The 26,022-nt window shown below is 40.8% G+C and overlaps 1 protein-coding gene across 1 annotated transcript in view; it reads left to right on the top strand.

Annotated features, from left to right (window-relative positions):
* Positions 1-26,022, top strand: part of PIGG (phosphatidylinositol glycan anchor biosynthesis class G) — a 2,654,828-nt gene that overhangs the window by 2,405,199 nt on the left and 223,607 nt on the right. The window contains exon 12 of the mRNA XM_044060932.1: positions 2,006-2,169. Coding sequence (XP_043916867.1) covers positions 2,006-2,169 — 164 coding nt within the window. The remainder of the gene's footprint in view (positions 1-2,005; positions 2,170-26,022) is intronic.

Here is a 26,022-nt window from a genome sequence, read left to right as displayed (position 1 = left end):
CACCCCCCCTACTTAAATGTACTAACTCCAAGGTCGCACTACATACACAAACACATGAAACACCACCACACAAGCTACATTTCCCTTGCACACACACATATCACAGTAACGAAACACACTAACACACACTGCAGCCCCTCCCCAAAACCTTTAAAACATAAACACTTACCTGAATCCTTGAAAACAGCGCAACACCAGAACCGCTAATTCAACATCTCCGAAATGCGTGATTTTGAATTTCACGCTTCTGGGTTTTCGATCTTTTAGGATTTCCACTTCATGGGCTCGACATTCTGAAATTCGATATTCAAGAATTTCAAGCATGTAAAGTGAATCCATATATATATATATATATATATATATATATATATATATATATATATATATATATATATATATATATATATACACAAACACACACACATACATACATTCACACACACACACACACACACACATATATATATATATATATATATATATGTGTGTGTGTGTGTGTGTGTGTGTGTGTGTGTGTGTGTATGTATTGGATGTCATGGGTTAAGCAGCCAGAAATGTGTAGAACATGAACTTGAAGGAGTCTCTACTTTTAAAGACTTAAGTCATGGGAGAAAATTTCATGCAGTTGAGCTGTACCACTGGAGAATGAAACAAAAGGGGTGTATAAGTCAGGGATATGGAAAACCCATTATTTATCACTTAGGTTAATATATGAGTTTGGATATCAAGTATGGATTCTCCCTCATGTAAGCCATTGTGTGCTGATGGAAAAAATACAGGGAAGAATGATAAATGGCATTAATTTACTGTTCAGCATCTTTATTGTATCATGAAATCCTTAAAACCCTAAATATGTATTCACAATCTTATAGAAGGTTTAAAGGGGACCTAATCCATTTTTTACAGTAAAGATGCTTATTTCTTTGAATTCCTTAGTTTAAGACATTAAAAGATCCACAGAATACACAGAGTACTGAAAAGCACAGTAAGCTGATTTGGAGACAGGGTGACTGATCCCTGGGATTTACTGGTAGTATATATAAAGAAAAGTGAAACTGTTGATATTTTAAATCTGTTACTTTATTTCTGTGTAGAAAAAAATATTCATTGTTTGACATGTCAGATGATAATGGACTGTTGTCCATCACCGGTAACATGATAATCATTATCATTTCTTTCTTAAATACGTACTTTTATGTTCAGCATTTCTTTTTAGCTATCCTGTATTTTACGTTGGGGTACATGTATTATTTAGTGTTGCTACAATAGTGATGTCAGTGTCATTGAAATGACTGCTTGTTCCTCAGCTTGGCTAGTTTTTTTGTCCACTAGATACTACTGAATTTGAGTGGTTAACGATTCTGCCTTTTAGTGCTTGGTTCTCCAGTCTGGCTGTTGAATGGAGTGCCTTCTGTATGACATCTGCATGTCCTTTTGACAGATGGTTCAGTTTCCTACTACATGTCAAAGACATTCTTTAAGTAAACTGGCAAGTCTCCAAAGTTTTCCCACTGGTGTGTGTCATGTTTTTACGTGTACTTTCTGTGCGAGTTTGGCATCATGTTTAGGCGTTAGTTTCTCTGCCTTACATCCATTGAATGTCATGAAAGAGTTCTGGTCACCTGCAAGCATTTTGCAATGTACAGTACAGTACAGGTTTCTTTGTATGTTACTATTTTCAGTAGTTTTTTTCTCCTTTGAACTCAGCAAAGTACGTCCTGACTTTACAGTCCAAAACAGAAAAAGGTTGGTGGCACAGAACACATTAGGAATATCAAAAATAAAAACTGAATTTAATTTCTTCTCATTCTTAGCAGCATTTGGCAGTGGATGGATAGAAGGAAGGGATTCAAGGTAGAGAGGGAAGGATGGTGATGAGTGTTTATTTGTGATACTTAATATATAACTGTAACTCTGTAAAAACTGTATATAGTCACAGTGACCTGCATTGCTGATAATTTGTGTTTAACAGATTTTTATTAATGATTTTTCTTTTCTTTCCTAGGGTAATTCCAACAATATTGCTACAGTAGATATCTCAGCAGGTTTTGTGGGTCTGGAGAACTATGTTGAAATGCCTGCAGTCATGTTGACAGCCTTTGCTACATATGCAGGTCCTTTGCTTTGGGCAGTTTACTTAGTATGCTACCTGAGCTCTGAATCTATCAGGTAATTATTGTTTCCGTGTTCACTTTACCAGTCTGTCGAATACATTATGAAGCTACATGCTGGTGTTGCTTCATCAGCAAAAATTATTTAACCAAAACAATTCACATGCATGAATAGATGAAGACTGTGCTGATTTTATTTTATTTTTTACATTACTCATTCTTATTGGTATCCTTGGAGGAAAAAGCTCTTTTCAAGAAATAGGCTAGGGGTGATCATAGAAATGCTCTGCATGACTGTCCAGAGATTGTACATTGCTGCAGCAGTGTATATAACAACACAAGAGAATAATTATATATCTACAGTGGGATAGGCAATGCACCACTTAATTCTACATAGAAGACCATCACATTGAAGATTCAAGTAGACACATCCATGCAGAGAATGTGCACAGAAATACAAGGTGCAATACATATGTAGTGGCCACATGCCACCTTATGCAAATCTTGCGCAAGAGCTGAAGACATTACAACACAAACTGCTGCATATCTGAATGATGCAGGGTAAAGCAGTATATAATGAAACAATGCTGCATGTACTAGCATGGGTCCTAGCTAAATGGCATAAATTGATGAATAGTGAGTAGTGATACACAGCTAAATGGTCATAATTTCTCTGCTGTGGTGTCCACATCCATGGACATCTGTCAAATGTACAAAAGATAAGGTTAAGATTAAAGTAGAAAAAGAGGGAAGGCAGCAAACAGAGTGACACAGAAGGACAACACATAGAAGAATGCAAGTTGACGGTAAGGCAGAATGTCTATGTGTGTGTGTGTGTGTATATATATATATATATATATATATATATATATATATATATGTGTGTGTGTGTGTGTGTGTGTTTGTGTATTTGTATTTGTCGGATTAAGGCCCTGTATTTATGTAGCAATACGGGATGAGGGTGAAGAATGATAGGAAAACGGAGGAAGGAATGGGAGTACATAAATATGCAGGGCCAGACAGACAATTGCAGAAGAGCACAGACAAACAGGAATGGATGAATGAGAAGGGATGGGATGGACAGAAATACAAAAGGGGCATGGAAAATAGTGATGGAGAAGGTTGGTACATGTACAAAGTATTTGGGGCTGACCAAATTAAAAAGGGAGTTGACCAGGGTGGCAATAGAGTAAGATATTAGCAGCAGCATCATGAATCCTGCTCCAGTCCAGAAGTATACTACTTTGATCTATCACCAGCAGATTAATCAGTGTAGCTAGTGTTATCAGCCACCCCCTCCCCTGGCAGTCTGATGGTCAGTGCCAGCTATATGAGTACATTTGTGATCTATTGCAGCAGGCATTTCATTTAGACCATGTGTCTGCCTACCACTCTGTCAAATGCTACCTTCCCTACTTCTCAAGGTGCAATCAGGCAGCCATGGGCAATGGAGCTAAACTACCTGCTAGTGAGAAGTTGGTACCCCCCCCACCAGGTGAGAAACTCTGAGTCCTATCACCCTCTCTAGCTAAAGCCTCTGTAGTTAAGGGTTGTAGCTGAGGCATCAGCTGAGCCACTCGATCATTTGGACTGGCAGGGAGAAAGAGATTTGGAAGATTGTCATAAGAGAATCCATCCTACTATGTATTGGATGCGTGTGCGCGTGTGTGTGTGCGCGTGTGTGTGTGTGTGTGTGTGTGTGTGTGTGTGTGTGTGTGTGTATGTATGTATGTATGTATATGTGTGTGTGTGTGTGTGTGTGTGTATATATATATATATATATATATATATATATATATATATATATAGATATATATATATATATATATATATATATATATATGGGTCTAGGACACATGCTCGACTAGCATATGTCCGAATCACAAAACATCGAACACACATACACGAAAGCGCTTCCGTGTATGTGTAGCTCAAAAAAAAAATCTATGTTTCTGCAGGGGGGCTTCACCCCCCTGCACCCCCCACACACCCCCTACTGTATTATTCTCACTGCGAGATTGCACTACAGTGGGGAAAAGGGAATTTTCCCTTACCCGCACTGTAGTCCGATCTACGAAACAGGCACACATACACGGAAGCACTTGTCGATGATAAGCACTTTTGTGTATGTATGTTCGATGTTTTGTGATTTGGACATATGCTAGTCGAGCATGTGTCAGGATCCCATATGTAGATACATACATTTTATATATATATATATATATATATATATATATATATATATATATATATAAAACACAGATCAGCATATGTCAGTACAATTAACTCTGCCGAGCCAGCTGTGTCTTATATAGAAGTCTACATGGTTCAAATCACATTTGCATTCTGCTTGTGATAAAAGGGAAAAGTTCACATCAATAAACTTTGAATTGTGGAAAGAAAGATAGCAGAGCAACAGTTGCAACCTGCAGTTCATTACCTATGTCTCATAACCTGTTTTCCAGGAATCAACTAGGTGCGTGCCCCCTCCACATAAGTAAACAGACCTACACAGAGAATATGACTTTTGTACCCTTGAGGAAACACCTGTTACTATTTTGACATCCTTTGATTGTTCAAAATAACTCCACCACAGAAGTGATCCCTGTGAAACCTCCACCATGCATATAATTGCTTTATTATAAGACTTGCCACTGACACAGCACCTGACATAGAAACAGTAGACAGTAGCCCATCCACATTGTCTGTGCTGTCTGACACAGAGAAATGCCAGTCGAGTAACCCCCCCCCCCCCAAAAAAAAAGTTTCCAGTGACAAATGCGTAAAATAGTATTCTGGGTGTTATTGGTTAACCTGTGTTTCCAAGTATAGAAATCTTCAGGGTCACCCAACATCATACCAATACCTGCACTGCTGCATTGCTCACCTGCCTTGGTAATGCCATGGCTGTAGGAAGCACCTCATCCACTTCATAACATGCATCAACATTTCCAAAGGGCTCTTCACAGGGCCCCGGTAGCCACTCCTTGAACTGGCTGGGAAGGACATAGAGCATAATATTGCTGTTTTCACAGACCAGCCAGGTGCTATCCACTGAGCATTAGCAGAAGTAGCCACTGCTTCACAAATATCCCCTGAAAATGAGTGCACTTTCATGAGATGTTAAATATTAGCCTACAGACCATGCATCCTGTGTAATTTTTCAGCTGTGAGTAGTGCAGCTTGTTGCTGTGCCTTGGTATATCACATAAACTCCTGCAGGTCTTCAGTATAGCAGAGAACACCAACTGCCTGCCTAAACACCTAGCAGCTATTTTTGTTACATATGCGCATCAGCTGAATTAAAGGATTTACAGACATTCATGGCACTTGGCCTCATTTGCTCACATACTGTGCAAAGATGTATAAGCTGTGAAATCACAGAATGTGCTACCATTTTGTATGCTAACTCACACAAACTTTAGAACTGTTTCTGAAGCTGTAAGCAGCAAGGTTTGGAAGTGTAGCAGCAGTTTGCTGAAGCCTAGCCAGCGGTGAGGATGTCATTATAATCTGCACTTGAGCGGTGAAATGTGTTTACCTAACTTAGTATGGCTATGCACCCTTCCACAGGAATGCAGTGTACCTGAAGTAGCAAAATCAGTATGTGTTTATGGATTGTACTTACACTAAGGTAGTTCATGTTATCAGGACAAATTTTTCCTCTGCATTCTTGTCTGTCCTTATGGAGAAGGATATGCTCGGTATATAGTATATGGCAGCTTATGGTGCTGGGTATAGCATTGCTATGCATACACTTGTATCCTTCCCACTGCACTGTAAAGTTGGTAAAAAGGAGTCATTCCTTCCCTTACACGTGTGGAGGTCCTAATAGACAGGCTTGGCCCTGAAAGAGCATGTCACAACTGATGTGTAGCAGGTATACCATAAATATGTGTTTCCTTACTGTCCCCTTTACTACAGTGTGGTTTTCCTTTGTTACAATACCTCTGTAGCTATCATTCTGCTAGCTCCAGCAGTATACATTTTGTGTCTGTTGTGTTCACAGTTATGAGCAAGTCTAGTGGATGGGGTAGACAACACATGCTGAAAACTTCACCCTGTGGAAAATGAAGTTCTACTGCAGGCACCCAGGATCCACCAGTGATGTAAGTAGCAGAGACATGGTACTGACCAGCTTATCAGATGTGGCAGCTGCTTGTCCACAACTTCAGTGGTGTGGGTGGTTATGATCACACATTGCAGCCATGCCGTAAGCACAATTAGTAACAAGATATGCAGTGCCAAGGCAAAGGCATGCTCTATAGCAGCTGAGATGTCAGCCATAAGGGGGCTGCAAGGGACCACCAGTATAACAGAGCTGGATGAGTTTAGTGACCTTGCATGCCAATATTGTTAGCAGAATCATCCCAGCATAACTAGACACTGGCACCAGCATGGACCAACCCCTGCTAATATCAGTAGATGATATATGTGAATTAATGCATGAGGGGTTGTGCATAGTACAGATATTACTGCATGGCCAGGTGTGTTGTGAGGCACCTTACAATCCAAGGGCACGTGATAATATCTGTACTGAGCACACCTCAAGTATCGTACTGCACTTATAATATGGACAACTATATTTTTGTGGCTTGACTTTATATTTAATAGCTTATATTTGATAATTCTATATTTTGTAGAATATTTTAATGTAAAATAGTTCATCCACCAATTTTAAATTATTGGTAGCTGCATAGTGATATAAGTGTTAAAATGTGTCCAATTTTGGTCTGAAATTTTCAGGGCAGACTTTTAAGGAACTCTTCTGTGAAACAGTGGTGCTCCTTTGCAGAGTTCAGTTTATAAACACTACATAATATTTCAAATGATTTTCATTTGTTGCTGGCTTAGCTAATGACTTACTTGTTGTACCCTAAAATATTCACAGAGGTGATCATTTTGGTGGCAACTCCCAAGAACTGAAACAAATATGAAAGTAGTAATGTTCCCACACCCCTATGATTTTTCTGAAGCTGGTTTACCTGACAATATGCTTATTACCTTTATTTAACTGGGTTTCTATGGTATTTTTGTATGTTTTTTATCTGTTCATGCACCATTTTAGTAGTGTTGTGTACTGTATCTTCAGATTTACCCCTTAGGTAAAAGAATATCTGGAAGATTCTTTCTACTGAGTGTAATTTGACTCCTGGTTTAGAGTGACTGCTTTTTGTTGCTATAACTGTTTTATGCTTCTTCTTCACTTTTTGTCTGTCTCTGAATAGCTTCATTTTCAGGTTGCTGACTTTGTTGTTACTTATTTAGTTTGTTTACAGGATAGTCGACTACATACTCACAATAGATCATTTGAAGGCACAGCCTGGGTAAAGAAATTCACAAAGATGGAGTAATCATAGTAGATTACGTTTATCTTACTTGAAGTTTTTATTGTTTCTAATCATGTAATGTACTGAAATTTAAGTTCTTTACTTTTATTATTGTAAATTGTGTTCAGGTTGTGCCACAGTTTTGATTCCTGTTTTGTTCTCTTTAATTTTTATTTTTTATGCAGAATTAATAATGTATTTAAATTGGAGATGTGTACTTCTCGTCTTTTATGATTTTTTTTATTGATATACTGGTTTATTTATTTATTTTTGTTTTGTCTTTGGAGTATTTCATTGACAGTTGTCCCCATTAAATGACTTTTCAAGATGGTGGCAGTTTGCTGGATTTTCATTTCTTTAATAGTGTAGGGATCTTTGAGTGAATGTGAGGTCCCAATTGGCCTGTACTTTGCTTTTTCCTATGTATGGGACAGATTTGATGTACACACAGATGATTTGATTGGTCAGTTTTCCTTGCCTATTTTATAAACTAGTTTAGTAACACATATAGTAAATGCACTCTTACAGAATGTAGGCTGACTATGGCAGACACTGCTTGCATTTTGTCACAGGAACATCAGCTATTCAGAAAAATCAGAATGACAGCAAAAGAATGTTTCATTTTTCAGCTCTTCTTGCGTGGACACTCTTAATTTGCTTGCCACAAGATCCCTTTTGTAGCACAGATAGACATGTTTACTCTGGTGTTTCTTATATTTTGTATTCACAGGTTAGACCATTGCTATGGAGACACTTGTAGAGATTGGGATAGGATATCAAGCTGACATTGGCACCCATGAAGGGGCTGACAGTGATGTTGAGACAACTGAGCTACAGCCTGATGACATGCTGACATTGTTTGATTTTATTCTGGGTGGACATCTACCCGTGGTTCAGGATGAAGGTGTGCTCTTACCCACAGATGATCATGAGGCTGTACAGTCTGATCTGTCACTATACCTAGATAAGTGTGTGTGGGGGAGGGAGCTGTCCCATGGCTGTGAGCACCAGGAATACCCCCCTTGCAATTGTGGGAGTAGATGAGTGCACTGTATATGATGTGGTATACCCATCACAGAGAACTTTGTCAGGGATTCTCAGTGCAACCATGTTACAGTCGGCCCACGACATGCTGGCAGCACTCAGAATTAGTCAACAGATGTGCACCTAGTGTTATCCAGCAGAGCCTGCTGCTGCCTAGTCCACGGAGAAGCTGATTTCTTTATATCTTGGTATTTATAAGGATTCCACTTGGCATTCTTAGCAGAATCTGATATTGTCCATTTTATTATGCCTCACCTTTGGGTCTATGCATCCGACCTTGGATCCAACTCGGCCATTTCTCCGCACTTATGAACTGAGCCTCAAGCTCCTCCCTCTCCCATAATGCTACACTCCTTCTCTAACCCCCTCAGATCTTGTTTGCCTCCTTCCAGCACAGACGCGATTCCTCAGCCTCAGCTTAGAGAAGTGATTTTTTCATACTTTTAGTCTACAGTGAGTTATATCCTTTTCTCTTTTCATTCTTTTAGATAATATTTATTTGTTAGGTTAGTTCTTTGTATCTCTCCTCCCATTTTAGCTAGCTGTTGTCTTGGGCCTTAGAGGTTGAGTGCGACATCTGCATGGCCTTCAATCCCCAAGCCCTTGCTGACCGGCACAATAAGTTGATTTTCAGAGGTCTCTTGCCAACCTCTGAAGCGCAAGTTCTCACTGCTAAGAAGCGTGCCCCCTCAGCTGCCCCAGGGTCCACATCTTCTTTACTGGAGAAACTCTAAAAGTTGTCATATCCTTCTACATTGGATCTTACCTGTTCTCGCATCTGTTTGCCTGTAGAAACTGTTCAGATCCAATAGAGTTGGCACCAGACAATACTTTTTCACTGTTGGAGCATCAGACTTCCGGTCCAAGTAGCCTTTCGGATCCTGCAGAAGTTTTACGGATACAAAGCTTCCCATCTCTGTACAAAAAAACCCTTTGGGTCAGAAACACCCAGATCAGAGATCCCAGAGTCACACTCCTCATCAAAGTAAATCTCCTTCCCCAACCCAAACCATTCAGATCAGCCTGTCCCTGGTCAGGTCCACCCATTCTTTGACTTTCTCGAGATCATTTCAGCTGTCACACTCAGACATGGACAGGATGATGCAGAGTTATCTCAAAGCCCAGATTTGGCTGGGGATCTTGCCATCTCTGAACCATGCAGGATCCATTAGAGCTCCAACCCCAACACCTCAACCTCCTCTTCCGATTTAACCTCTGGTTTTGGAACTCCAGGATCAGTTTTCCCGAGTGAGCCATCATCAGAGCATGTAATTTACCTTTCTTTGACTCCGGCTGTGTCCCAGAATAGCTCAGCTCTGATGCTGTCTGAGCGTAGGGGTTCTTGGACCTGAGATGTTGGTGCAGACTCCGTGGGCTTGGTCTCAGCTTTGACCTTTTTGGAGCTGTCCCTGCCCCTGGGGGCCTTGGCCTTTGACAGTTCTGTCACGGTGCATTCTGGAGGTGTTGCATCCAGGATGGCTTTGTCCTTCTCCACCTCGGTAGCTCCATCTCTGAGAGGGAGGAGACGGGCTTCCCACCTTCATCTGCTTTCCAGGTGGCAGAAAGGGCTTTCTCCAAACCTTGAGATGTGGCCCGTCTTCCCCTGGGTCCTACCTGGGAGCTGGGATGGATCCTTCAACATCTAGTACTTTGGTACTGATATCAAGAGGTGTACTGGCTTTCTCAGTGTTTTTGAGATAAAATCAAGGAACGATTCAGAGGCAGCCTAGAAGATTGATTGGTATCCCTGGAGATTCAGCATCATCTTCAGCTCCATCCTTGGAATCCCCGCAATTTAATGCTGCATCGTTATCTCCCATTAGAGACAGTGTTGCAGAAATCTACTGCTGGGATAAATCACAAATTTCTGGTGTAAATTACTCTTCTTCACATTTGGAACCCTCTCCTGACTGTTATCAGGAAAGGGAAGTGGAATAGGAAGCAACTGGACTTCCCACATGGAGTCCTCTACTATGGGTATTTTCCTAGAGAGGGAGGCTTCCCCACTATCCCTCCACTCCCCGATTACCCTAGATTTGGGAAGTTATTAAGTTGATGAGACAGTGATAAGCCGCGGTGGTGCAGCAGTAGCGTTGTCACCTCACAGCAAGAGGTTCTCCCGTTCGATTCTCGACTGGAGCACTTCTTTGTGGAGTCTGCATGTCCTCCCTGCGGTCAAGTGGCGTTCAAAAGACATGCGTGAATCGGCATGCCTTCGTTGAAGGTTGGGCCTTGAGCTGGCACCTCGGCACCATAAAAATTTACTGCCAATCATTAGCGGACTGGAGTTCTGCTGTGGTGACCCCTAACCGGGAAAAGCCAAAAGAGGAGGAAGATTAAGTTGATGAGACAGCAAGAATTGTGTTCAACAAACTTAGTCTCCTTGGATGAGGACATCTTGCAGGAGGCTTTTCACTTTACTCCATTCACCTCCTGAGTGATGGCCCTACAGACTGTATGTTTTTGCTGGTCATGCATAGGATTTGGCAAGAGACAGATGTGGTGATGCATATCCCTCAGAGACATCAGAGAGGATCCTGCAGCCCAGAAGGATCACAGATGCTGGAGTAAAACTCCTTTAGCCAACTCAGTCATAGTGGCTACCACCTTTAGGATGTAGCTCTCCAAAGAGAGCCCTGCAGTTTATCCCAGTTGACAAGGGAGTCTAGCCTATTAGACTACTTTTGAAAACATCTGTACATATCAGGTACCTTCTGAGTTGAGGCATTGAATTGCCTGCAACAATTTTCTTGTTCACTTTGCAAGGTACATGATGAAGGTACTTAAACTGATGCTCAGTGTCCAATAGAACCAGAATGTGGGCCCAGAGTTTCCCTTCCAAATCAGTTCTCAAAAAAGTTTGCCACCCAACATCTTCTTTGGTGCCTTCAGCAGGATAACGTCTCCCTAGGCTGCCAGCCTGTCCTTCCTTTTCCTAGTGCAGCTGAACGCTAAGAAGGCCACCTTGATTTGAGCCATGTTGGAGTTGGGATTCTGGGAGTAGCAGAAGCAGTATTATATCCCCATGCTTGCTTGCTTATTTATTTGTTTAATTGCTTACATACATACATTATGTTATTCTTACTTTTAAAATACCTGGATTTTAGCTATCAGGAGAGATTCTAGCAAGATTCCCTTAAAGTTGTACTCTTTGTTAGATTCACCTCCTAGCTTTATTTTTTATTGATTCTGTGAAATCCATGGTTTCTAGTTGTTCTAGAGAGCAGTGTTTGTTTTGATGGGTGTGGCTGAACATTTGTGTTTATGCATTTTTTAAATTATATTAATGCTTAGGAAGGATTAGGGGTTGCTTTGTCTCCTCAGTTCGTACTCTACTGATTGATTTTACAAGATGTACAGACCAGGGTCATGAACTAGGAATAAGACTTTCTAAATGTCTTTTCTGAGGTGGTACCACATCCTGTGCAGGTATTACTGACCTGGTTCATTCAGAGAATTTGTATCTTACCATTGGAAATATATCTTCATTCACAGACTTTGATGAAGGTCCAGGTCTCAAGAGGGTCCTAGTCTGTAGCTAAAAAAAAAAAAAACTTGATGAATCACCTTACAAGCCTGTGCAGGAGAAGAAAAGAGAAGAGAGACTGCTGAAGTTTTTTTTTTTTTTGCTTTAGTTTGATGTGGACTTTACATAAACCAAAACCCTCATTAACTAAAAATTGAAAAGCAAAGTTAGCAGAGGCCTACTGATTTTGATTTGTAAATAGGACATCTTTTCAAGAATCACATGTGTGAAATTGTTATATTTTGGTGATCAAAATATCACTCCAAGTTAAAAAAAAATGAAAGAACAGCAGTGTTTTTTTAAGTTTAGTGTGAATTCTTTTTTAAATATTTTTTTTTTGTTTCATTGCCTAGGGGACTTGGTCAGCACAGCTTCACATGAATGCCATTTCAAGCATAACAATGAAAATGTATTTGGGTTTCCCTGGGAAATACAAAAGCGCTACCTGTTATAACTCTCTGCTTTGACAATGACCTGTAATTTGCTTAACTCAGATTAAGTGAATTTGTGAACTTGCTCATTGTATATGTTAAACAACAGACTTGCTTTTTTGTTTGGGGGGGTCTTACTTTATCTTTCCTTGGACATTTTAGAAAATAGACCCAAACTATGTGAACCAGCTAAATGCAGTGTCTGCTTTATGACCTAAATCATCCCTTATAATAGCTATTATATCCTTCCTCTAGGTATTGAAAGGAGGCTATGTGTAGCAAAATTAAACTTGAATGGTACGTCAAAATGATGTCACTGAAATGTAGTCTTATGAATCTAAGGGATGCATAAGTGACATAAAAATATTACTGGCTTTGCAGCACTGTAAAATCCATGGGGTTGTGCCTGGTTGTATGGCAGAGAGGGATGAAACCTGACCATGACATGGATAACCTGAGTTAGATTAGCATCTCTGCTGGTAGAAGAGCTAGCTGAGCTGGGGAGGATGGACATAAGCAGATGATTCTGCCTTACTTATTTTTTGTGAGGAGGTAGGGGAGTAGTGGTTTCAGTCTGCCAGTCCCCATCAGCAAAGCAGAAGCTTGCAAGGCATTGATATGTCTGGGACTGGGACATGGGGCGCCATGCTGGTGATGGTATTCCTGTTTAGTATGCGGGTACTAGTGCTCATACACAGAGGCCATATTGGTGATGTGGATTCACAGTCCAGCCAGCAGGGGTGAGGTCAGAGCCAAAAATGGAAATGCCATTATTGCCATGGTGCCAACAACAGCACAAACCATCTCTGTGGCTTCATGTATGATGGTTCCCCCAGTCATCTCTTGCTTTTGCTCTGCAGATGGTGTCAGGACTGTTGCAGGAGGCTTGCTTGTTGATTAGCAGTCACGAGGAAAAAAACATATAAAGATCTGTGAGATGGATTCAGCACCAGTGCTATATTTACTTTGAGAGATAGTGTGGAGTGTACATTAGCAGTCTTTCCTGTAAGCTGATGTAGAATTCACATTTTAGTAAGGAATCAGTGTGGTAGTGTAGTCCACTTTTCATGACCCACTCCTTAAGTACATTATCCTGACACAAGCTATGAATATCAAATGCAGTTTTACAAAGACAGAGATTTAGAAGCTGTGAGTGAATTGTTGTTGACTGCACAGTGAAAGAATGCTTACTCATCCCTAAATGTGGTGGCACGGTGCTTCTTAACAGTGTTCTGCTCATCAGCTGTATGTCTAGTGGGTGTCTGAAGAAGAAGGGATAATTTTAGAAGAGATGAGAAGAGCTATTTTAATACAAAGCTGTGTGTTACATCTTAAAAATAATTGCTGTAGTAGATGAGGCAAATGTGTGTTTAAAAAGATTGAAAGACTCTTGAAAAGAAAAAAAAAGTGAATGTAAAATGCGTTGATAAAGTCAAAATATAAACATATTTTCACACCTATTTGAAATGCCTGCCAGCACTACTGATGTATCACTGCTCCTCCCACATCATTTCTAAAAATATGCTCCTATCTAGTGCTCTTGTAGCACTAGATTTGACCCTCCACAAAGCTGCATAAAGGATAAATACTTTTTCTCCAGATCTTCACAAGCTTTATGTGAGAATAATGTATCGGCTGGTGTTGTGGAAATTAGATAGCTGGGCAGGGGGGATAGGCTTGAGTAGGCAGAGACATCTGTTCTTTTGAAGGAATGAGAACTATTATTGTTGTATCACCCCAACAGAGAGGTAGCATTGATATCTGGTCATGAAGTTGCAGAATGAGACAATTACTTTTCAAATGTAATATTACTTATGACAGTTTGGAAGTTCATTTAGCCTATCGTCATTCTTATCCTTAATTTCTGTTCAGTCAGAAGCATTTGGAGAAGTTTGTGTTCTAGTTGTAAAAAAATGCTGCTACATTTAAAATGGAATACAGTACTGCAGAGCTGATTACACTGTCCCATAACCATGGCCCGATCAGTGCATTGCTACTGCTAATTTTTCAGTTTTGCTTCAGGAAGAATACACATTACATAATTTCTGACTTAAGTAATATTATCTGGCTTAGCAAGGAAAATCAAATGCAAAAATGTCTAAAAAGATTAAGAGGTCAAGGATGCGTAGTTCTGTAAAACATGTTTTCTATAATCCTTTGCATAAATTTCACTGCTGAACTGCTGAGGCATGGGAACATTATACTATAGGGATCAAGCAGACATTAACTCCATATGACCCTTTCTTACCTGTTTTAACAGCGCAAACCAGCTCCTCAATATGTCTCTCTTTAGCATATTTTTTTCTCTCCATTCAAATTTTAATTCACTATTTCCTCCTCTACTACAAGATTGTCTTTCCCTCCTCAAAACGTGTAAAGTGTATCATTCTAATAATTGTCCACAAACACTAAATGTATATAATCACTGCATCCCTCATGGCAGATCAGACATACCTTATACCATTTCTGCAGACATGTGTTGTGATGTGTATGTGCCAAGAATAAGACAGCCATGTGCCTTACAGCACCTGAGTGATGTAAACCACACAGTACCATTGTACTCATATTTAGCGTGTAGCTTTGATGAATAAGAGCCTTGGCATTGTACCTTACAACACTGCAGTGAGAATAGAGGGAGTAAGAAAGCCATTTGCTTGTCACTATTTGAGCCAAATGTACCTTCCTGTAACATACAGGAACACATAACACAGGAGGCCCTAGTAGTTCACATCATACTGCCCATATTACATGTATGTTGTGTGTGAGAGACAAAGGCTTTGGTCTTATGATGTACATTGTTTGTGCATATATGGTATAGTTGAAAATGCATTTGTTTGCATGTGTGTCAGAATTCATTTTCATCATTGAGAGTGTTGGTTCTTCTGGGGGCATGATGCTGGTAGAAAGACACAGAGCTAGGGAGTGCCACTCTGGGGAATATAGGAGTGTAGGACTGGCATTTAAATAAATTGTGGCACAGAATGTTCTCATGCTCAGTAGTGAGAAATGAACCCTAACTGTTGTCTTAAAGTGCTTATGTTTAAAGTGAGTTTCAGTGTGTGTTTGGTAATGTAACCAACGTATTGTGTATACCTTATATCACTCTTTTTTTGGGGGTAGTACTCATGGTACATTACGTTATTTATTTATTTTTTTTGGGTAGTACTCATGGTACATTACATTATTCAGCCCATTCATGGTAAGCTGATGTGAAGCCCAGTATCACTGGCATTTTGTGTCATACCAAGTCAATACTCATTATAAGGCTGGAAGCACAAAAAGCCTTTTTTCACGCTTGTGCCTCAAATTATACTCATGGACTTTTCCTACTTTCTGAGAGTGCATCCATCAATCCTACAGGTGAGCTTACATGATGCACTGTACTCTGCATTACACTGTCTGTTTTGTATCAGGTTTTGAGACATGAGAAATTTGTCCTTTATCTGTGTGCTTCACCCCTCAATCACACAGATGAGCTGTAGGCATTGTGTCTCACACTGCTGTAAATCCTCTGCGTTGCATTCATAGCCTTATTCTGTCCTATCAGATAAGGAAAAGGGTGGTTAGTGGTACTGTGCAGCATTTTAAATAAGAAATGTAACAGAAATAGGGCTTGTTGTTCAAAAGACAGTAGTAAAGTAAGCATAAGTTAAGGATGACACACAAGAGAAATTAAGGGAAGCCAGTTAAAAATAACAGAAGAAAAGGCAAACAAACTATTAATAAAGATTGCTAAAAGGAGCAATTGGAAACTTGCAAGTATAACAGCAGTAACTAGGAATGATGTAACCTGGACTCACAGACTATACAAACAACAGATTGGCCACACATGGCTGATAAGGTAATCCCATTAGTAAACTGATGAGACTGCTTTTGTCTTGATTATATCTTATGATATGGAATTGTAACTTTAACAGGCAAGAGGTAAGAAATCATTTGGAAAAAAGGGTGAAGCACTGTTATATAATTAAATGTAATTATAAAAAAACAGAAGATAGACCCAGTGATTGTGTAGTTCCAGAGATCTGTGACAGAAACTTAATGAGCCAGAAGAAATATCAAACTGACTTAAGAATTAAAGCTGCTTGCAAGCATCATGAGTGTCACAGTATTGTTTCCAAGACTCCGAGATACAAGATGAGATGTACACATTGGAATGCTAGCTAAAGATGCAAATAGTACAGTTGTATAAAATCTTACCATAACAGTAGATGTCCTTCTCCTTCACTGTTGCAGTATTCTAAACCGAAGGGATCTCCCACCGATGGCAGCCCAATGCATGGCCAGGATACAAAAACCTAATGATCTTGTATGAGATGTACATCACACTTATGCTCCCTGCATAGAACGCAGGGCATAAAAGGGACATATGGACACAACTACCCAGAACTGAATTGCCCCAGAAGAGAACAGTCTCCATAGGACAAAGGAGTCCATGTATTTCCAGAAGTAAAAAAAGCAGAAGAAAAATGGGAAACCCTCAATCAGAAGGGAATCTAAAACAAAACCCAGAGCAAACAAGAGGGAGTTGGAGTGAGGGAGTGAATACTGCACCAGTGAAGAGAATGACATCTCCTGTTGTGGTAAGATTTTACACAACTGTACTATGTCCTTCTGTATCACTGTTGTAGTATTCTAAACAGAAGGGAGAATAAAAAAGCTCAAGAAACAGAATGGGGGGGGGGGGGGAGTGGAAGGCTGAAAAGAGCCCTCAACAAACCCATGTAAAATAGTTTCTGCAAAACCTGCTCTGACCCCAGAAACCATATCCAGCATATAATGCTTAGTAATGGTATGCACTGAAGACCAAGTAGCAGCTTCAAGTATGGAAATGGTTTCCAACCCCTTGAATAAGGCACTAGAAGAGGCAACAGCCCTAGTGGAATGAACTCTATGAAAAGTAGAACAAAAGAAAATGGCCTTAGATATCCAGGAAGGGATTGTTTGCTTAAAAACAGCCAAATCCAGTGTCCTGGGATGAAAGGAAACAAAAAGTTGATCAGAATTACAACTGGCCTTCATTTTATCCAAATAGTACCTGAGCTGTCTGTGCAAATCCAGGTTATGCAGGACCCTCTTACTAGCAACATGAGGAGAAGGGAAAAAGGAAGGGAGTTGTACCAACTGATTCAAGGGCAACTCTTTTACTACCTTGGACATAAAAAGATTAGTATTTAGGGACACCCTTTCACTGTGAAAAAACAAAAAAGAAGGAATAGCAATAATGGTCTGGTGCTCATAAACCCTCTGAGCAGAAGTAAGAGCTAACAATAAAACAGTCTTCCAGGTACAATGTTACAAAAAGCAGAATCTGCAGGCTCAAAAGGAGCCTGAGTTAATTTTTCCAAAACAAAATTAAGGTCCCAAGGAGGAGAAATAGGTTTCCTTGGAGGCGTAATATACAGGACACCTTTAAGAAATTGTTTGACTTCAAAACGAGAAACCAAATGAGGATTCAAGGGCAGGCAAGCAGAAATAATTGACATATGGACCTTCACAGATGAATAGGCCAGGCCAGACAGGAACAACTCACACAAATAACACAGGACCAGAGGGACCCCCACTGAAAAAGGGCCCTGGCTATGAACATGGCACCAAACAGAAAATCTTTTCCATTTGGACATATAGAATTTTCTGATTGAGGGTTTCCTTGCCTCCTATAAAACCCTGATTATGTTCTCAGATAAGAGGTGCCCAAAAGGGATCTAAACCCTATCACCCACAGTGTCAGCTGAAGAATGGACAAGTGAGGATGGATGAGAGACCCCCTTGTCCTGTGTGAGGTGATCCAAACGGTGAGGTAACTTGTGGTAATTGCCCCTGGGCAGATGCATTAAGAGGGGGAACCAGTGTTGTCTTGGCCTAAAGGGAGTCACTAGCAGGATTTTTTGGAAGTCCAGCTAAATCTTCTGCATCCGTCTTCCATGCCAGAAGGCATTGCATTCTCAATCAGAAAAGAGGAAGCTGCCTGTTCAGAGGGGAGACAAAAAGATCTACCTGAGGAATACCCCACCGATGGACAGTGTCCAGAAATACATCTCTGTGAAACATCCATCCATTCATGAACCTGTGTTTTGGAGCTGCTCAGAGAGTCTGCCACTAGACTGTGCCCTGAAGGAATGTATACAGCCTGAAGAGTTACTTGATAACTGAGAGTCATCTCCCAAGCCTGAAGAGTCATTCTGCAGAGGAGGTTAGATTTTGTGCCTCCTTACTTGTTGAGATACCACATCACTGTAGTGTTGTCTGTGTACACCTTCAAAGAGCCTGGAGGGAACATGGGGTGAAAAGCTTGAAGGGCCAGAATCAGAGCTCTCATCTCTTTTATGTTGATATAGTCGGATATCTGATGGGAAGGCCAGAGACTCTGACATTTCAGGTGATCAAATGAAGTCCCCCATCCCTTATCTGAGGCATCGGTGAACAGTTCTTGAGAAGGGACTTGGAGGCTGAAAGGGCTGGCCTGGGTTGAAAGCAAACTGTTGAATCCACCACTCAAATTACTTCTTTAGACAGGGAAGGAGAGGTACACTAAAATCCAGGGGGTGAAAGTGCTGCAGCCAAACTGACTTGAGATACAGTTGAAGCTTCTGCATTTACAGCCTGGCAAGAGGGAGCACTGGAATAGAAGAGTCCATGAATGCAAAGGCCCAAAGAAACTCCCTGGCTGGCATGGCAGTCAGAGGAAAAAGAGGCTGAAAGAAGGCTGTCAATGACAAAACTTTTGGAGGTGGAAGAGGGGTCAAAATTAGCACTGTCTGAATCCTGTATCCCAGATACACATAATCCTGAGAGGGAGTCGAGACGGATTTTTGGAAGTTGATAGTGAACCCCAAATTTTGAAGAAGAGAGATGGTGAACTCCAGATCCTGTAACAGGCGGCTGGAAGAAGGTGCCTGAAGCAACAGGTCATCTATATAAGGAAAAATCTGAATGCCTTGGAGCCTGCAAAAAGCAATCACAGGAGCTAGGCATTTTGTCAATACCATTGGGGCAGTAGAGATGCAAAAGGGCAGAGCAGAGAACTGAAAATGAAAGGAAGACACAGAGAAATGTAAAAACTTTCTGCAAAGTGGGTGGATAGGGATATGAAGGTAAGCATCTTTCACAACCAAAGACACCAGAAAAGCCTAGGGTAGTAAAAGAGGAAAAAGGGTTTGAAGAGTAAGCATATGAAAAGAAGGGATCTTGAGAAAGGTGTTGAGTATAGAGAGATCCAGAATAGGTCTCCAAGTCGCCTCCTTTCAAGGACCCAAGAACACCCTGGAATAAAACCCCTTTTCCACTTGGGGGGGATAGGTTGAATGGGTCCTTGGTTCACCAGTCACCATAGAACCTCTGGAAAGTGAGGAAGTTGCTCTGGAAGAGGTTGAGGAATCCCTGATAATGGCGGAAGAGACTCCCATACCATGAAGTAACCCTGACGGATGATAGAAAGAACCCAAGAGTCTTAAGTGATGAGATACCAATTTTAAAGACAAAGGGAAAGCAGAAGAGACAAAGGATCTGGTCTAAAGGAAAGGGGTGGCAAATTATCAAAGAGTAGCAGGCTTATTAGATAAAGGAAGCTTCTGGGCCAAATAAATCTGAGAAGCCTTAGCAGAGGGAGCCCGCCTACCCCATATCCTGCCCTTGAAGGTCTGGCACAGTTGCCTCTGAACAAAAGCAGATCTAGAAGGATAATTCCTTTGGAACTTAGGGATAGAAGAGACAAAAATGTTTAAGGTCCTACAAGGCTTTGCCTTTCTCTTGAAGATAATTAAACATGTCAGCAACAGCAGTCCAAAAAAGGTGTTTATTATCCAAAGGAGCTTCCAGCAGCTTGTCCTTAATGTCATCAAGCAGAGACTGGAGACGAAGCCAAGAATAAATCCCCATGACAGACCCAAAAGCAGCTCAGGAAGATACATCAGCAGCATCATAGCTACACTTAATAGATTGGTGAGCCACTTGTGAAGCAGAAGAGAGATAAGGCAGATGATTTGTCTCTTCTGGATTTATGGGTGTGTTATAGTAATCTCTACCTCTATGTACTCCTATAATCTATAGTTTAGGTACTTTATGTTATTCCTTTTATTGTAAAGTGTTGGCCTTGTAGCATCTATGTTTAGCTTTCATAGGGAAGGCTCTGTTGTACATTGCTGGTTTACTGTTGGATAGTGGTTAAACTATATCGGTAATTTAAAGACAATAGCTTCTACTATTTCTGTTCTTCTTGTGTTGGCTATGTCGCATTTGGCTTTTGGCTTGAACTGTGTCATGCTCAGTTGCTTACTGAAGGTTCTACTTGAGAAAGCGCTGAAGCTGTAGGAATTACTTATTTTTTCCCGCCTTATCACTGTCAGACTTCCTCTGGCAAGTTTCGCGCATTGTACCACATTACTGCATTTAGATTAAGCTATTGTTTCTGCACTGTGTTTCTGCCCTCTTCATTCACAGTTGTGTTTTGTAAAACCTGATCCTGATGTGTACATGCAGATAAAAGAAATTGTAATTTTACTCTTGACACTAAGCTGACAAATATTTGTACCTTTGTTTTTATTGCCTAGTAAGTGTATATATTTGTTACTCCATGTAAAGAATGATTTGCATGTCATAGTTCCAATTTATTATATGCTGCTCATTTTTGTCTTTTTTACTTATCGTTTCTCTACCAGCTGGTATAAGGTACTTTTCTCCACTCTCTTAACTCCTGGAAGTGCTCGTTCTTGGACTCCTAAGAACTGCTATATCCACCCGCCAAATCCTGCTTTGGGTTTCCTCCTGGGTTATCTAAACCGCCCTGAACAAAACCACAGTAATCATCACTGTATGTTACAGTGTTTTTTGATTTTATCAAGAGTATTACTTATGTTATTACGTATCCTCTACTCTTGTAACTTTTACTAGACTACTGCCAGTCACTGCCAGCAGCAAACCCCCCCCCTCCCTGTTTTAATTACTACTCTATCCCTTAGACTGCCTCTTCTCTTTTTCTTCTTCCTTGTTGTTTTTTCCTTTCTGAGCCCTGACTACATTCTCAGTCCCTTAGTCTTATCAACCTGTCTCTAGGCTGCACCTTCACCACCTCTACCTATTCTAGGCTTCCCTTGAGCCTATCCCCATACTGTTTTTCTTTTCAGCCTCACTTATCTTTTTATTTTTTCCCCTTTCCTCCACTTTACCCTTAGCTTCCCTCCTTTAGCCAGCCTCCTGCCCTTGAATTGCACCTTACTGATTGTTTTCTCTCCCACTTGCTCGCCTGATTTTGTGTCTGCCCTTGGCTCCTCTCCCTACCCCCAAATCCCACCCACCTGGGGTCCTTATAGCTCTCTAGACACTCCCCATATCCCTACCCTATCTCCATCCTTCTTATCAGTTGACCTCTCCCTTAGCTATTATCTCTCTTTCTTTTCTCCTCCTCCTCTTGCTACTCCCATCTCTACCATCCACCTCCAAACTACCTTCTAGTTTCCTTGTACACCTATTTATTTCACCTCTTTCATTCATTCTCTCCTATTCTTCATCCCTTACCTGGCCTAGCTACACTTGGTACCTGCAAATTCTTCCAGCATCTACCTATTATTGACAACCTCTATCCAGTTCTTGTTTTTACTTCTTCTTTCTCATAAAACCCTACACTACTAGTTATCACATAACCACTAGCTCTTGTACTGACCAATTCTTACAAACTATATCATCCTAACACTTACTCAATACCATGCCTCCAACACTTAAACCTTTTCTCTCATACATCCTTCTCTTTACCACTATTCTAGCCTCTCTTTCTATATCCTACTATATCACCTTCTTTGAAAACAACTCTTTAAAGGAACAAAATCATCATCTACAGCAAACACTACCATCCTCTTTTCTCACTACCCTTAATCACAGTAACATAACCTGCTCCACTAATTATCTTCTACCAAAATATCACAGAATAACGCACATGACATTCTACTTTAACAAAAAATATTGTAACAACTTACTTAAAATCCTTAAATTCCTATTTTACTCCAATCATTTCCTCCTCCTACATGGAGATATATATCCAAACCCTGGTCCCTCCACTAAGACTAATCTAAACACAAATAGACATCCTCTACCTATACCTCCACCATGTATTAAAACATCTAACTCCCTTCTAATAGCTCACCTTAATATTAGAAGCATTAATAACAAAGTTCATCATCTCCATACACTATTGAACTTGCACTCATTTGACATTTTATGTCTTACAGAAACATGGTTAAAACCCTCTACTCAGGACCAGGAAATAACCCCTCCTGGCTACAACATACTCAGATATGACCAAAACAAAGAAAGGTGGTGGTATAGCCATCTTCTATAAATCTAATCTCCAACTTACCCTTCATAATGAACTTTCACTAATAGATCCTAAAGCTGAATCATTATCTACCAAACTCCAGATTAACAATAACAAATCAATCTATCTAATTTGTATGTATCTTCCCCCTGGTAATAATACTCAGACTCTAGAAAACTTACTTAGTTCACTTTCCAACCAACAACCCCAAGAAACCGTAATACTTGGTGACTTTAACATTGACTGGATAACCTGTTCAAACCAACACCCAACTAACCATATTAATCTCTATGGGTTCTAATAACAACTCCTACTAGAATCCATAAACAAAATAGAAAAGAAACAACTCTTGACTGGATCCTTATTAATAACCACCCCAGCAGTTACACCCCAGGAACCCTTCCTGATAATATCAGTGACCATATGCTTACATATAGCAAACCAAATCCTGTGCAAGGATTTGAATGAACTCTATGAAAAGTATAACAAAACAAAATGGCCTTAGATATCCAGAAAGGGATTGTTTGCTTAGAAACAGCCAAATCCAGTGTCCTGGGATGAAAGGAAACAAAAAGTTGATCAGAATTACAACTGGCCTTCATTTTATCCAAATAGTACCTGAGCTGTCTGTGCAAATCCAGGTTATGCAGGACCCTCTTACTAGCAACATGAGGAGAAGGGAAAAAGGAAGGGAGTTGTACCAACTGATTCAAGGGCAACTCATTTACTACCTTGGACATAAAAAGATTAGTATTTAGGGACACCCTTTCACTGTGAAAAAACAAAAAAGAAGGAATAGCAGTAATGGTCTGGTGCTCATAAACCCTCTGAGCAGAAGTAAGAGCTAACAATAAAACAGTCTTCCAGGTACAATGTTACAAAGAAGCAGAATCTTCAGGCTCAAAAGGAGCCTGAGTTAATTTTTCCAAAACAAAATTAAGGTCCCAAGGAGGAGAAATAGGTTTCCTTAGAGGCGTAATATACAGGACACCTTTAAGAAATTGTTTGACTTCAAAACGAGAAACCAAATGAGGATTCAAGGGCAGGCAAGCAGAAATAATTGACATATGGACCTTCACAGATGAATAGGCCAGGCCAGACAGGAACAACTCACACAAATAACACAGGACTAGAGGGACCCCCACTGAAAAAGGGTCCTGGCTATGAACATGGCACCAAACAGAAAATCTTTTCCATTTGGACATATAGAATTTTCTGATTGAGGGTTTCCTTGCCTCCTATAAAACCCTGATTATGTCCTCAGATAAGAGGTGCCCAAAAGGGATCTAAACCCTATCACCCACAGTGTCAGTTGAAGAGTGGACAAGTGAGGATGGATGAGAGACCCCCTTGTCCTGTGTGAGGTAACTTGTGGTAATTGCCCCTGGACAGATGCATTAAGAGGGGGAACCAGTGTTGTCTTGGCCTAAAGGGAGTCACTAGCAGGATTTTTTTGGAAGTCCAGCTAAATCTTCTGCATCCGTCTTCCATGCCAGATGGCATTGCATACTCAATCAGAAAAGAGGAAGCTGCCTGTTCAGAGGGGAGACAAAAAGATCTACCTGAGGAATACCCCACCGATGGACAGTGTCCAGAAATACATCTCTGTGAAGCATCCATCCATTCATGAACCTGTGTTTTGGAGCTGCTCAGAGAGTCTGCCACTAGACTGTGCTCTGAAGGAATGTATACAGCCTGAAGAGTTACTTGATAACTGAGAGCCGCCTCCCAAGCCTGAAGAGTCATTCTGCAGAGGAGGTTAGATTTTGTGCCTCCTTGCTTGTTGAGATACCACATCACTGTAGTGTTGTCTGTGTACACCTTCAAAGAGCCTGGAGGGAACATGGGGTGAAAAGCTTGAAGGGCCAGAATCAGAGCTCTCATCTCTTTTATGTTGATATAGTCGGATATCTGATGGGAAGGCCAGAGACTCTGACATTTCAGGTGATCAAATGAAGTCCCCCATCCCTTATCTGAAGCATCGGTGAACAGTTCTTGAGAAGGGACTTGGAGGCTGAAAGGGCTGGCCTGGGTTGAAAGCAAACTGTTGAATCCACCACTCAAATTACTTCTTTAGACAGGGAAGGAAAGGTATACTGAAATACAGGGGGTGAAAGTGCTGCAGCCAAACTGACTTGAGATACAGTTGAAGCTTCTGCATTTACAGCCTGGCAAGAGGGAGCACTGGAATAGAATAGTCCATGAATGCAAAGGCCCAAAGAAACTCCCTGGCTGGCATGGCAGTCAGAGGAAAAAGAGGCTGAAAGAAGGCTGTCAATGACAAAACTTTTGGAGGTGGAAGAGGGGTCAAAATTAGCACTGTCTGAATCCTGTATCCCAGATACACATAATCCTGAGAGGGAGGCAGTTTTTGGAAGTTGATAGTGAACACCAGATTTTGAAGAAGAGAGATGGTGAACTCCAGATCCTGTAACAGGCGGCTGGAAGAAGGTGCCTGAAGCAACAGGTCATCTAGATAAGGAAAAATCTGAATGCCTTGCAGCCTGCAAAAAGCAATCACAGGAGCTAGGCATTTTGTGAATACCATTGGGGCAGTAGAGATGCAAAAGGGCAGAGCAGAGAATTGAAAATGAAAGGAAGACACAGAGAAATGTAAAAACTTTCTGCAAAGTGGGTGGATAGGGATATGAAGGTAAGCATCTTTCACAACCAAAGACACCAGAAAAGCCTAGGGTAGTAAAAGAGGAAAAAGGGTTTGAAGAGTAAGCATATGAAAAGAAGGGATCTTGAGAAAGGTGTTGAGTATAGAGAGATCCAGAATAGGTCTCCAAGTCGCCTCCTTTCAAGGACCCAAGAACACCCTGGAATAAAACCCCTTTTCCACTTGGGGGGGATAGGTTGAATGGGTCCTTGGTTCACCAGTCACCATAGAACCTCTGGAAAGTGAGGAAGTTGCTCTGGAAGAGGTTGAGGAATCCCTGATAATGGCGGAAGAGACTCCCATACCATGAAGCAACCCTGACGGATGATAGAAAGAACCCAAGAGTCTTAAGTGATGAGATGCCAATTTTAAAGACAAAGGGAAAGCAGAAGAGACAAAGGATCTGGTCTAAAGGAAAGGGGGTGGCAAATTATCAAAGAGTAGCAGGCTTATTAGATAAAGGAAGCTTCTGGGCCAAATAAATCTGAGAAGCCTTAGCAGAGGCCGCCTACCCCATATCCTGCCCTTGAAGGTCTGGCACAGTTGCCTCTGAACAAAAGCAGATCTAGAAGGATAATTCCTTTGGAACTTAGGGATAGAAGAGACAAAAAT

Source organism: Protopterus annectens, chromosome 2.part0 (assembly GCF_019279795.1).
Source record: "Protopterus annectens isolate FY-2018-M chromosome 2.part0, PAN1.0, whole genome shotgun sequence".
NCBI classification, from domain to species: Eukaryota; Metazoa; Chordata; order Ceratodontiformes; family Protopteridae; genus Protopterus; species Protopterus annectens.
This window is presented reverse-complemented; position numbering and strand designations above follow the sequence as displayed.